At 43.4% G+C, this 15,452-nt stretch overlaps 1 protein-coding gene across 4 annotated transcripts in view; it reads left to right on the top strand.

Annotated features, from left to right (window-relative positions):
- LOC115158578 (transforming growth factor beta receptor type 3) overlaps positions 1 to 15,452 on the top strand; it is a 151,229-nt gene that overhangs the window by 25,975 nt on the left and 109,802 nt on the right. For all 4 annotated transcript variants that reach the window (XM_029707701.1, XM_029707702.1, XM_029707704.1 and 1 more), the window contains one exon: positions 9,010 to 9,197. In XM_029707701.1, the coding sequence (XP_029563561.1) occupies positions 9,010 to 9,197 (188 nt within the window). The remainder of the gene's footprint in view (positions 1 to 9,009; positions 9,198 to 15,452) is intronic.

Here is a 15,452-nt window from a genome sequence, read left to right as displayed (position 1 = left end):
TTTTGATCTCAGATTTCACACTTTGATGGAAAAGTTTTATGACTTTCCTGACTGACTGCAGTGCCGCCCCCATCTCCCACCTCCTACCCCCGTCCTCCCCTGTCAACCACTCTTCTCCCCCACCTCTTCTCCTCATCCTCCCCCATGTCTCCCCCTTCTTACCAACGTCCTGCCTCCCGTGCTTCCACATTTTACAGGCTCATATTGGTTCATGATGAATCCATATTTCATAGCTAGCAGACAGAATGAATAAAGCTAGTACTATCCTTATGAAAGGCTTTATTCGCTTCCTGTATTTGTGCCCTCTGGCTAACTCAGCGCTGAGTGAGTTACTGTTAGTGTCAGCACTGCAGGCCTAGTGATTGTGTAGTTCCAAACTAAAGCCCCTTAGAAAAACATGACAGGGCAGAATATTGCTCTCCCTAAACTGGTTTGCGTGTTCTGCGGACCCTGAGAATCTCTGCTAGGAGACAAGGACCGATGATTGGAGGATTGAGATAATAACTTGGTCCATATGGGAACTGAGATACCACAGGTTTAATGGATAGAACTACACATATTGACATAGTGGCCCCACCAATCCCCTGTCTATTACATGTAATCAATCCTGCCTTATGATGTCTTTGTGTAATTGAACAAACATGTTTTAAAACCTGTTTGTCTTTATTTGGGAATGTGTACAGGATACAGGATGTATTCTGATATAGGCAGTGCACAGCCAGCGTCATCTATTTTGTGAAACACACTGTGTAAGAATTAAAACTGTGTAAAAGTATCTCCCTCTGAAAAAATATACAATAGTCTACTGCTGAGGGATGCTGGAAATAAGACACGTGCACTTGTCTGTCTCCGAGTGTGTGTGTGTTTATGCATGCACATGTTGTGTGTGTGTGTGTGTAGTGCATTGGGGAAGGGTCTTTTTGTTTCTTATCGGAATTGGCTTTGTGGGAAAATCAGATATGTTCCTAACAGGCACATGGAATGACATCACATCCTGTAGCCAAGTCTTGGAATGCCACCAGCAGCATGTTGTAGCAACAGAGTGCATTTCTTGGAATCTAATCAGTGGCTGCATCCTTAAATGGCATTATATTTTCTATATAGTACACTATTTTTGACCTGGGCCTATAGGACTAGGGAATAGGGTGTTATTTGGAACACTTCCAGGGTGTTTAAATACGTCTTAAGTCGGTTGGCTTGGAGATTATTTCTACAGTATCTGAGATTTAACTATCGGTTTGAGTTTCTATACGCTTCCTGACTCTACTAACCCTTTTGAGAGCGATCCCGATACTGTATATCCATGTTCCTCGTTCCCTAGCCTTCAACATCAGTGTAATAATCAAAGCACTCAATGAGCCTTTACTACAGAATCTATTTCTATTTTAGTTCACATATACAGCTTCTGAGTAGAGACTGCTAATACTTTGACCACCTGATTTAAAAACTGAACTGTAATTCACAAAAGAGGCATAACCAGAACTGCAGACTTCAGTAGGTATGGTAAGGGACAGAATAGAGACTGGGAGATTGAAAAGTACATCAGTTCTGTTACTGGCTGTCCGTGCTTCTCAACTCCCACATCATCAGATAGGTTAAGTGGAGTAATAAGGAGTTATACTCATCTGAGTCAGAGTGCATTTTATCTTTCAGTTTCAGTGCCTCCCCCATTCCTGATCTCTCTCTCTCTCTCTCTCTCTCTCTCTCTCTCTCTCATTCTCTCTCACTCTCTCTCTCTGTTTCTCTCTTCTTTCTTGTTCTGTCCCTCTCTCTCTCTAAACTCCTAGTTTGACGTGTAAAAATGTGAATGCCTGTGGTTTCTACCCTGTGTAAATTCAGTAACCTAAACCGTCGTCATCTGCTCTTGAGGACTTTCCCAGTATTACTATAAGAACCCAGTAAATTCAGCAACCTAAACTTAATCTACTCTCTCTGAGGCCTTTCGCAGTAGTACCACTATATAACCCAGTCAGCGTATTCATTCAGTCTGCTTCCAAATGGCACCCTATCCCCTTTATGCTTTTGACCAGGGCCCACAGAGTCCCTTGACTCACTCTGACAGCCCTCCCCTGGTATCTACAATATATACTGTAGGAGAGAGAGAAAGGGCAGTGTGTGTGTCAAAGGCACAGCGGGCTATCAGCTCTTTTTCATTTTCTCTGGCATCTAATTTGGCCGCGAAGCATGTGTGCGGGTGGCTTATTCGTCTTCCTCCACTCAAAGGACTTAATTGAAACTATGGCTCATGCTGAAACTTATTACAAATGCCTTTTCAAGACTGACTGCCCCATGACGCCAAATGGCCTTGAGCAACATTTGTGTTTTAGCAAATGGTTTCAGGAATGGTTTATTGCAGTTACCCATCATACATAGTTGAACCTTCCACAAGATAAGATACCATATCGTCACTGTCTGATGAAAACTTCTTATCTCCAAAAACAGAGACTTTTCTGATAAATTACCATATTTCCCCATTAACGAACACACAATTATAAAACTTCAGAAGTAATTTTGAATACATTTTCTTGGTCCTAGAGTCATGAAATGTCCAGAGGACATTGAGGGTAGTTACTGCTTTCAATAAATAAATAAATATTGACATTTGTAAAAATTGACAGCAAAATTTGATAGGAAAGATAGAATACCGTTATGAATACAGGTTAACAGGATGTATATATGAACAAGTAGGTTAATTAATAGCTTATAGGTGTAAAAGTTGTGGCCTGGTGTGTCTGTGCTCTCTTTAAACAGGTGCATGTGGGAGTGAAAGACAAAGGCATGGCATTTCCAGCCAGAAAGTTGAGGTAGCAGCAGAAACGAGTGGCAAAGACATCTTGTACAGTATGTCGACCATCATTGGCAATACATCCTGTCTAGAACTGAGATGTTATCCTTCTGTTACTTTGATTACACATTTATCAAATCATTATTTCCTAGCATGATAGCCTGGGGAAACATTCTAGATTAGTCAGTTTTAAAGAAACCTATCTGATGTCAAACTGGTGAGGTACACAGAAACTGTCCTCTGTGGTTTTTGAGTATTTATTTATAGGATAGTTTTGTGTTTTTGTTGTCGTTTATTATGATTTTTACTTAGTTATCCTGGCTGTAACTAGGTCTGGGTGGTGAGGATAGTAGGATATTGATGTTGAGTCTGTGGGTCCAGAACATGCAGGACCAGACCAGGCTGTCTGTACTTACACAGGTGTGCTCTATCCCATGCGCTGCACTCTTGCAGGGTTCTGTCTGTCTCATCTTTCTCAGGATCCAGACTGAGACAGGAAGAGACACTCCTGTGGGAACCAGTCTCGCCTGGTGTGGCGGTTTGCCTGACGAGAGCAGTTAGTCCCCAAGGCCCCAGAATAAAGGGTGCTTGGACATTGATGGATATAATGATATCCTAGACATGAAATAAAATCAGAATTTTCTTCAATTGCTGTTATTGTTCTCATTTTTGAACCTAATCTGATCAACCAACATTGGCTTCACGCTGAGATTCACAGGTCCTTGACCTTATTTTCCACCAGAAGACGATTAACCATGACCTTATTCTCCCAATCAAAATCCAAGATAAATATTTTGCTGTGAAGGTAGACATCACAGATGGAATATCACTTGTTACTATCAGATATGACTGGATCTGCTGGGCTTAGGTCTTGGAGGTGTCTGCTCTGCAGTGTGTATAGTCTGTCTAGTAAAGTGTCTGGTGGGCTCTCTAAGCCGGGCTGATTTTTCATGCAGAGCGAACAACAGCTTCTCTCATTCCTCTTCTGTGGGCGTTAGTCCGGCTCGGCCTGGCCAGAGGGCCTAGCAGCTGCTGGACAGGACCTCTCTGTACTCCCTCTGCTGTGGAGAGAAGAAACACAGAGAGGAGAGAGAGAGGGGGAAAGAGGGGGGAGAGAGGAAGAGAGACAGGGAGAGAGAGAGAGGTACAGACAAGGATAGAGGGAGAGAGAGAGAGAGAGGTATGGACAGGGGGAGAGGTGACAGAAGAGACAAAGCTGTTCAAGTCTTTTTCTTCTCCTCTCCCCCCTCTCCATGGAGGCTGCAGACTATGATGACCATACCAGATGTGCAGGATTAGATTCCAGTTGGTTTCAGCTACACAGAAAAATATCAATAATACCAGATATTATGGCTATAATAGAGGATTGTTGTATAAGTACAGTGCCTTCAGAAATGATTCATACCCCTTGACTTATTCCACATTTTGTTGTGTTACAGCCTGAATTCAAAATGTATTATATACATTTTTTCTCACCCATCTACACACAATACCTCATAATGGCAAAGTGAAAACATGTTTTTAGAAATGATAGCAAATGTATTGAAAATAAAATACATAAATATGTAATATACACAAGTATTCACACCTCTGAGTCATTACATGTTAGAATCACCATTGGCAGTGATTACAGCTGTAAGTCTTTCTGGGTAAGTCTCTAAGAGCTTTGCATACATGGATTGTACAATAATTGCACAATATTCTTTAAAAACGTCTTCAAGCTCTGTCAAGCTGGTTGTTGATCATTGCTAGACAGCCATCAATCACCACCTTCGGAGACACCTGAAACCCCACCTCTTTAAGGATTACCTGGGATAGAATTAAGTAATCCTTCTAACCCCCCCCTACCCCCCCACCCCCCCAAAAAATAAGGTGAATGCACCAATTTGTAAGTCGCTCTGGATAAGAGCGTCTGCTAAATGACTTAAATGTAAATGTAAAATTTAAATTTTCAAGGTCTTGCCAATTCAAGACAATTTAAGTAAAAACTGTAAATAGGCCACATAGGAACATTCAATGTCGTCTTGGTAAGCAACTCCAGTGTATATTTGGTCTTCTGTTTTTAGGTTATTGTCCTGCTGAAAGGGGAATTTGTCTCTGAACCAGGTTTTCCTCTAGGATTGTGCTTAGCTCTTAGCATAAAGTTAATTTCTTCGCCACATTTTTTGCACTTTTACTTTAGTGCCTTATTGCAAACAAGATGCATGTTTTGGAATATTTTTGCACAGGCTAGGTTTGTGAAGTAACTACAATGTTGTTGATCCATCCTCAGTTTTCTCCTATCACAGCCATTAAACTCTGTAGCTGTTTAATCTCTGAGCAGTTTCCTTCCTCTCCGGCAACTGAGTTAGGAATGATCCTTGTAGTGACTGGGTGCATTGTATATGTCTATTAAAGTTCCTTTGTGTAAATATATAAACTAAGTTCCATATTGTAAATGTCCAATAGACATCATTGTTGTAATAATGTTGTAAATATGGCAGGCCCATAAATGAATATATAATACACAAATAATCAGAGTTGTTGTCTGAGTTTAGTTTGGGGGAAAGTATGGCCCTATTGTTGCTTAATCCCATCTCAGTCAAAACCATTTTGTCCTGATATGATTTTGAACTCGATACCGATGATTCCATTATTCTTTGGGATGGAAACACTGTCTTTGTTTATTACCCACAGCTCCATTTGTGTTTCAGGGTTATAAAACAAATGTTTGGTTTCCTTCCATTATTTTCGAAATCTTCTGTATTATTTTTTTCCAACAAACTTTTATTTTCTCTGTATAGCCCTTTTTTCCAGGAAGTTAAATAAAGAAACAACATCACTGCCCGACAAGTACCGTCATTTCTTAGCTGTCTTCTAAAAAGGACAAATGATTTGTCTGTCTGACAGGTGGGGTGATTGTTATTTCACAATGTGTGGTGTGGAGGGAAAAGTGAGTTTGAGTGCTGTGAGATTAGGACTGAAGGGTTAGGCGTGATGACTTGAGAGAGAGGGACCGGCGTGTACTCCTTGGGGAGGAGTACCACAACAAGGTTTTGCCATTAAGGTTTTGCAGTTTTTTTTTCCTTGACTCCAGCCATCCGTCACTGTGTTTTTGAATGTATGTTCCCATCAATCACATCAAAGTAGATCTCATATGGGTTGTATGGGGAAGGGATTCACTAGCACCAGGAGACAGCAGCTGTAGGAAGAGAGAATAGGTTAAAGACATCTGTCAGAGGCTCTCAGGGTCTCTCTCAGGAGAGACAAGAGAGACAATAGTAAAGCATTTCTGTCCTCACAACACACAGATAGGAAGGTATGTCATGTCTCAGGCTTTGTGCGGATCACACGTGTGTGTGTGTGTGTGTGTGTGTACAGTACTGCAAAACAATAACAGTCTGTTCTCAGAGAGAAACCTACCTCTAGCAACCCACTGGTGAGGTACAGTATTTTTGTCAGAGACGGGGGAGTTTTAAAGTTGTTATCTCCCCTGTCTTTCAATTTCTCTTTTAATTATTTCCAAATGTTCCCCCTGATCGCTATCGGCAACTATAGCGTGTTTATCATGCAGTGTTTGAAACCTGAGCGGGGCCTACGCTGGCTGGTTGGCCCAAGAAATGTCTGTGAGGCCGTTGGGCAGAGTAGAGTGTAGGGACTGACCTGCAAGAGGAAAGTCTGGCCACAGCTTGTCCACTGAGACACAGTTTCTCTAATGGAAAAGGCCTGTCCAACACCTTGCACAAAACATCAGGGCTGTGTGTGTATGTGTGTGTGTCAGTTTAACAGTGTGTGTGTGTGTGTGTGTGTGTCAGTGTAAGGATGTGTGTGTATGTGTGTGTCAGTGTAAGAGTGTGTGTGTGTTTAAGTGTGTAAAATTACTAATGTTAAAGTAAAATAATGTTTACGCTGTAGATACATGTCAGATAGTGGCAGTTTAACCTTGTAGCCCACCTGAAAGCTTGTGGCAAGTGGCATGCGTTCCTTGTGCACATGGCTAAGCCTATGCCCTGATGTAATAGCGGTCCACAGAGCAATGTGATTAGCTTACCATGTGCACATTACCATGTGCTGATGAGCTTACTATTGTGACTATGATGATGTGCTGATGAGTTTACCATTGTGACCATGATGATGGGTTGATGAGCTTACCATTGTGACCATGATGATGTGCTGATGCGCTTACCATTGTGACCATGATGATGTGCTGATGAGCTTACCATTGTGACCATGATGATGTGCTGATGAGCTTACCATTGTGACCATGATGATGTGCTGATGAGCTTACCATTGTGACCATGTTGATGTGCTGATGAGCTTACCATTGTGACCATGATGATGGGTTGATGAGCTTACCATTGTGACCATGATGATGTGCTGATGCGCTTACCATTGTGACCATGATGATGTGCTGATGAGCTTACCATTGTGACCATGATGATGTGCTGATGAGCTTACCATTGTGACCATGATGATGTGCTGATGAGCTTACCATTGTGACCATGTTGATGTGCTGATGAGCTTACCATTGTGACCATGTTGATGTGCTGATGAGCTTACCATTGTGACCATGATGATGTGCTGATGAGTTTATAAGCATGGTATGATCTGAGTTTAAATCCAAGCTCTCCAAACGCTCACTGCAGCCTGCTCTGTAAGTGAGGGACAAATGTGCTTTTCCAGGCCAGCAGACCAAACCCAGAAACCCAGCCGGCCCCCCAGCCCCCTACCAGGCCTCCCTGACAGACTGGGTCTTAGTGTCCTCTCCCAGGTTGCATGCCAAATAGCACTCTATTTCCTATATATTGCACTGCTTTTATACTACTTTTATAGTGCACTATATAGGGAATATGATGCCATTCGGGACGTAACCCTGGTCTGACCACGCTGGGGCTTGGCTCTGCATGACTGACAGGTCTCACTGGTCCTACTGTTCCTCTCCATGACAGCCATGGATGGATGGATGGATGGACAGCAGTGAGAGGAAAGGGGCAGACGGCCCTATTTTTGGACCACTGCCCTCAGACTAACTATAATCTATGGCAGTCTTGAGATTTAGTTGTTGCCTATTTATTATAATTTATTATGATTGACTTTAGCTACCTAAAGCATTATCTTCAGTTTTTAGTAATATACAGGACCTCACAATGTTACCTGCACCACTATTAGGCTAATCAGTGTAGAGTAAAATGAAAGATAGAAAAAGCGAGATTCTGATCCAGAGAGAGAGAAAAGGGAATCCCACAACCTCCAACATAATATGACCTTGTTAGGATAGCCCTTCAAGGAAGTTTTGTTAACAAGTGTGCTCGTTATGTTCAACTGCTTGATCCCTGTTATAGTCCATCCGTTCTTGTTGTACTCCAAGTCCAAGTTCACCAGTCTCTCTGTGCAGCAGGGCACCAGTGGGAGTGAAACACACACACACACATACTGTAGACCAATCTAACAGGCTTCTCACAGGAACACCTCCAGCGCCACATCTCCACAGCAACTTCTTTAACTGACCACAGTCATAATGGCTAACTATGGGCTGTCCAGAGACAAGAGCACTAAAGTGTGAAGTGTGGGCCACCCCCTGTAGGGATTAGGGAATTAAGGGAAGGTCAGATCTGAACATTTACGGGAAAAGAGAAAGAGGTAAAAGTGACATAAAGGGGATTATAATGGAGGTCTCTTTGGGTCATCTTGATTATACATCTGGCACCATAACATCCTGTAGAGGGTCAGCTAGACACTTCTTTGTTCAGAGGCAAGGCCAGTGTTAGTGGCCTGTTGAGGGTCAGAAAGCGTGGTGCTGCTCTTTGTTGAGAGGCCAGTCTGCTGTGTTAGTAGGCTGTGGACTGGAGAGAATGGCCTACTTTGAGAAGTAGTGAGCTTTGGGCCCAGACAATGTGCGCAGTCACTGTTTTATTTTGCTATTCCCAATTTAAATAATGATTATGTCACTCATTACAGTTGCATGCTGACACTTTATTTACCCTCATCATTCATAACTTGTTCATCAGAGAATTGCCGATTCATACGCTATCTATTTATGGACAGTCTATAAATGATTTACAGAAAATTCATATAAAGTGTTCTCCAGTTTGTTGGACTGAAGCTGCAGTGTGGAACACTTCTTCCATCTGTGCTGTTGACTTTTAAAATGAAGATTCTTTAGCTCCACACTGTGGATCTTGGATTCTCAAAAAAACATTTCATGGGTTCCACTCATCTAATTTTTCTCCCCCCTCCCCCCCCAGGTCCGTTGTCTCGTAGCCCGTGTGAGCTGCTGCCTGTAGGTGTAGGCCACCCGGTGCAGGCTCTGCTGAAGAGCTTCACGGCCCTGTCAGGCTGTGCCTCCCGTGGAACCACGGGTCTACCACAGGAGGTTCACATCATCAACCTGAGGGGCAGCAGCCCTGAGGGGTCAAACGGCACACCTCCAGAGGTCAGTCACCTGCATATAATATAACCACCTATATATAATACAATGTATAACGATATACTGTATATAATATGATGGACCACAGGACACACCTGACCAGAGGTCAGTCACTCACCTGGCTGAGCCAGCCCAGAACACCCACACCTCATATACTGTTTCACACTATCATGCCAAACTCAACCGCACTGTGCAGGCTCAGATATGTCCAATCCAGCATGGTACCAGCAACTATGGTGGATGCATAACTAGGCCAGTGCAGTACAGCTCGGCATGGCTCAGTAGTGTAAAAACTACTAGAGAATATGAATTGGTGTGAGATAGAAGTAGCATACCAGGAGTTTTACTATGACTTCAGCAGTGCATGGCTGGACAAACCAAGTCTCAGGCCCTGGGAAGGAACGGCATCAACGACAACATTTTGCAGTCTTCAAGCCTATTTCCTGCAATTCTACACACCTCTGTTTGGGCAAAAAGCTGAGGGCCTGGAGAAATGTAACCACGCTCAAATTCATAGACAGAGCTATATTTATTTATTTTCGATCTGGCCGCAGACCCCCTGCAGTACCTCGGCAGACCCCACTTTGAGAAACCCTGCTGTTGACTGTAGAGTCTCACTCTATCCACACCTGTATATACTGTTATACAGTAACTGTAACCCACAGTGCACAACTCTGTCAGACAGCTAAATATCCAACATGCTCCCAGCATATTGTTTCTACCATAACATAAACATTGATGTCAACAAAAATGCTGGTGTCATTTTGAGTTAAGTGGCCTCAGCAGATGAGCACGTAAAAAAGAAATGTCACCTCCTCCAGGTGATAACTCAGTCAGTATCGTTCCATGGGCAGTGTGCCATCCTAAGAAAGTACATAACAGTGTGGGTTGGCTTTCACCTTTCAACAGCTCCATACCAAGTTAATGGATGCTATAATTACTGGTAGGCCTCTCTGGCTGTGAGCTGGGGAGACTCAAGCACTTTCTGGGGAGAGCTGCATAATGACATTTTTTTTTTTGTCATTGCTGAGCAGCAGGGCTGGCGAGTAATGTTGTTAACGAAAAATAGTGGACCCCCTCTTATCAAATTGTACTCATCCCAGAATAACAGCAGCTTTAACTGAGGAGGTGGTGGTGGGCGGTTGTTGCTCAATGTTGGGGAGATATTACCATACACACTAGTTAGATGTTATCAGCCATGCAGATCTTAGGCTGCAGGCAACAAATCTGAATGCTGTTCTTGACCCTGAGTCATTAAAGACAATAGACCAGAGAACCTTACATGACCTTTCTTGTAATTTAAAAAAAAAAACATAAACAATCATTTTTTATAGGATAGGTGGTACCTCCCGGTTTCACTCCATTTTCTTATTTTTGTGTGCCTATTGATTGAACACTACCCAGGCTTTGGTTATTTGTGTAAAGATGGATGGCTCTCCTGTCTCTCACCACTCTGCACACAGGCCCCCTCTCCCTGTGAGCAGCTCCTTCCATGGTGTATCTGTAGAGTACAGTAGAGAACACTGTGTCTGTAGAGTATAGTATGATGGCACTGACAGACATGGCAGCTCTTCTAGCTCTTAAGCAACTTTGCAGTGTGTCATTTTTTTGTGTTATTTCTTACATTATTAGCCCAGAACAGTTTTTGTGTTATTTTATACTGGATGCTATAAAGAACTTTTGGATATCAGAGTGGCGGTAACTCACCAGCAATATGACCAGGAATACGACTTTCCTGAATTGGATCCTTTGTTCGCAACCCCCAGGGCAATTGAACTTATCCCAGAGGCTGCTCCAAAACCTGCCGGCGGAGAAGAGGTATTTGGAGTGGACTTCTATTCCGACTCAGGAGGCGGGCACACCATCTTCCGCTTCCGAGTATGTTACTCGCTAATGTTCAATCTCTGGACAATAAAGTTGATGAGCTCAGGGCGAGGATCTCCTTCTAGAGAGACATCAGGGACAGTAACATACTCTGTTTCACGGAATCATGGCTCTCTCCGGATATACTGTCCCCGTCCATACAGCCATCTGGGTTCTCAGTGCATCGCGCAGACAGGAATAAAGAACTCTCCAGGAAGAAGAAGGGCGGTGGTGTATGTTTCATGATTAACCATTCATGGTGTGATTGTGATAACATATAAAAACTCAAGTCCTTTTGTTCACCCGACCTAGAATACCTCACAATGAAATGCTGATCATATTACCTCCCAAGAGAATTCTCTTCAGTTATAGTCACAGCCATGTATATTCATCCTCAAGCCGATACCACGACGGCCCTGGACTTTATGCAAACTGGAAACCACATATCCTGAGGCTGTATTTAGCAAATTTGAGGAAAACGCTACCGAAGTTCTATCAACACATTGACTGTAGTACTCATGTTGAGAAAACACTCAACCACTGCTATTCTCTCTTCCGGGATCCCTACAAGGTCCTCCCCCACCCTCCCTTTGGCAAATCAGATCCCAACTCCATTTTGCTACTCCCTTACTATAGACAGAAACTCAAACAGGAAGCACCTGTGTTAAGGTATATTCAACGCTATTCTGCTCAATAGGAATTCATGCTTCAAGATTGTTTTGATCACTCGGACTGGGATATGTTCTGGGTCGCCTCGGAGAATGACATTGATGTATACACGGGCACAGTGATGGAGTTCATCAGGAAGTGTATAGGGGATGTTGTTCCCATTGTGACTGTTAATACCTTCCCGAAATAGAAACCGTGGATAGATGGCAGAATTTGCGCTAAACTAAAAGCACAAACCACTGCATTTAACCATGGCAAGGTGACTGGGAATATGGTCAAAATACAAACAGTGTAGTTATTCCCTCCGTAAGGCAATCAAACAGGCAAAACGTTAGTACAGAGACAAAGTGGAGTCGCAATTCAATGGCTCAGACACGAGACATGTGGCAGGGTCTACAGACAATCGCGGACTACAAAGGGAAAACCAGCCAAGTCGCGGACACTGACGTCTTGCTCCCGGACAAGCTAAGCACCTTCTTCGCCCGCTTTGAGGATAACACATTGCCATCAATGCGACCCGCTCCCAAGGACTGTGGGCTCTCGTTCTCTGTGGCCGACGTGAGTAAGACATTTAAGCGTGTTAACCCTCGCAAGGCTGCCGGCCCAGTCCTCAGAGCATGCGCAGACCAGTTGGCTAGAGTGTTTACGGACATATTCAATCTCTTCCTATCCCAGTCTGCTGTCCCCACTTGTTTCAAGATGTCCACCATTGTTCCTCTACCCAAGAAAGCAAAGGTAATAGAACTAAATGACTATCGCCCGTAGCACTCACTTCTGTCATTATGAAGTGCTTTGAGAGGCTAGTTAAGGATCATATCACCTTTACCTTACCTGACACCCTAGACCCACTTCAATTTGCTTACACCCCAATAGATTCATAGACGATGCAATTGCCATTGCACTGCACACTGCCCTATCCCATCCGGACAAGAGGGATACCTGTGTAAGAATGCTGTTCATTGACTATAGCTCAGCCTTCAACGCCATAGTACCCTCCAAGCTCATCATCAAGCTCGGGGCCCTGGGTCTGAACACCGCCCTGTGCAACTGGGTCCTGGACTTTCACCCCAGTTGCACCCCAGGTGGTGAAGGTAAGAAACAACACCTCTACGTCACTGATCCTCAACACTGGTGCCCCACAAGGGTGCGTGCTCAGCCCCCTCCTGCACTCCCTGTTCACCCATGACTGCGTGGCCACACACGTCTCCAACTCAATCATCAAGTTTGCAGACGACACAACCATAGTAGGCCTGATTACCAACAAGGACGAGACAGCCTACAAGGAGTAGGTGAGGGCCCTGGCGGAGTGGTGCCAGGAAAATAACCTCTCACCCAACGTCAACAAAATGAAGGAGCTGATCGTGGACTTCAGGAAAAAGTAGAGGGAGCACGCCCCTATCCATATTGACGGGACCACAGTGGAGAAGGTGGAGAGCTTCAAGTTCCTCAGCATACACACCCCTGACAATTTGAAATGGTCCACCCACACAGATAGTGTGGTGAAGAAGGCGTAACAGTGCCTCTTCAACCTCAGGAGGCTGAAGAAATTTGGCTTGGCCCCTAAGACCCTCACAAATTTTTACAGATGCACAATTGAGAGCATCCTGTCGGGCTGTATCACTGCCTGGTACGGCAACTGCACTGCCCACAACCACAGGGCTCTCCAGAGGGTGGTGCGGTCTGCCCAACGCATCACCGGGGGCACACTGTCTGCCCTTCAGGACACCTACAGCACCCGGAGGAAGGCCAAAAATATCAAGGACATCAACCACCCGAGCCACGCCCTGTTCACCCCGCTATCATCCAGAAAGCGAGGTCAGTACAGGTGCATCAAAGTTGGGACCGAGAGACTGAAAAACAGCTTCTATCTCAAAGCCCTCAGACTGTTAAATAGCCATCACTAACCGGCTACCACCCGATTACTCAACCCTGCACCTCAAAGGCTTCTGCCCTATATTCATAGACAATGAATCACTGGCCACTTTAATAATGGAACACTAGTCACATGAATAATGTTTACTTACTGCTTTACTCATATCATATGTATATACTGTATTCTATTCTACTGTATTTTAGTAAATGCCACTCCGACATTGCTCTTCCAATATTTATATATTTCTTAATTCCATTATTTTACTTTTAGATTTGTGTGTATTGCTGTGAATTGTTAGATATTAATGCAATTTTGGAACTAGGAACACAAGCATTTCGCTACACCCGCAATAACATCTGCTAAATAACTTTATGTGACCGATAAAATGTGATAGTAGAGAACACTGTGTTTGTAGAGTAGAGTAGAGAACATTGTATCTGTAGAGTACAGTAGAGAACATTATCTGTAGAGTACAGTAGAGAACACTATCTGTAGAGTATAGGAGATTGCACTGTATCTGTAGAGTATAGTAAAGAACACTGTGTCTGTAGAGTATAGTAGAGAGCACTATCTGTAGAGTATAGCAGAGAACATTATCTGTGGAGTATAGTAGAGAACACTGTGTATGTGGAGTATAGTAGAGAACACTGTCTGTAGAGTACAGTAGAGAACATTATCTGTAGAGTGCAGTAGAGAACACTGTATCTGTAGAGTATAGTAGATTGCACTATCTGTAGAGTACAGTAGAGAACATTATCTGTAGAGTACAGTAGATAACACTGTATCTGTAGAGTACAGTAGAGAACACTATCTGTAGAGTATAGTAGAGAACATTATCTGTAGAGTACAGTAGAGAACACTGTATCTGTAGAGTATAGTAGAGAACATTATCTGTAGAGTACAGTAGAGAACACTGTATCTGTAGAGTACAGTAGAGAACACTGTATCTGTAGAGTACAGTAGAGAACACTGTATCTGTAGAGTATAGTAGAGAACATTTTCTGAAGAGTACAGTAGAGAACACTGTATCTGTAGAGTACAGTAGAGAACACTGTATCTGTAGAGTACAGTAGAGAACACTGTATCTGTAGAGTATAGTAGAGAACATTATCTGTAGAGTACAGTAGAGAACACTGTATCTGTAGAGTATAGTAGAGAACATTATCTGTAGAGTACAGTAGAGAACACTGTATCTGTAGAGTACAGTAGAGAACACTGTATCTATAGAGTACAGTAGAGAACACTGTATCTGTAGAGTACAGTAGAGAACACTATCTGTAGAGTATAGTAGATAGCACGGTATCTGTAGCATCTATCCCCTGCCCTCTTCTGCCCCCATTATAATCAGGGGCCCAGCAAATGGCGTCCGTTCCTTCCTTCCTGGTGCCGACAGGAAGCCAAAGAAAGGCTTGATGGCCAAAACAACACAGCAGAAGATTGTAAACATCCGTGGGAGATCAGATTGTTGTTGGAGGGCTCTACCTCTGCGTCCCAATTACACCCTATTCCCCTTTTTATTGCACTGCTTAGTAGTGCACTATATAGGAAATAGGATGTCATTTGGGACATGGCCATTGTTGTTGGAGAGCTCAGCAACATACAGTAAAACAAAAGCAAAGAAAAGGTTATCTCCCCCAGCTATATTAATGGCTGTGCAGTCAACAAACCCTTTACCCTGGCCTCTGCACTTCTTCACACTGTGAGGAGAGAGAAAAGTAGGCTGTCATCACATTCTTTTATTGCTCAAAATGACATCCCAGCATATTCAAGAGAGGCTTAGCAGTAAATAATTGTTTTAATAACGTCAAGTAAAGAAGACACTGAATACTGTTGCACCTGAATCCTGATAGTTGTAG

The sequence above is a fragment of the Salmo trutta genome, chromosome 22 (assembly GCF_901001165.1).
Source record: "Salmo trutta chromosome 22, fSalTru1.1, whole genome shotgun sequence".
Classification (NCBI taxonomy): domain Eukaryota; kingdom Metazoa; phylum Chordata; class Actinopteri; order Salmoniformes; family Salmonidae; genus Salmo; species Salmo trutta.
This window is presented reverse-complemented; position numbering and strand designations above follow the sequence as displayed.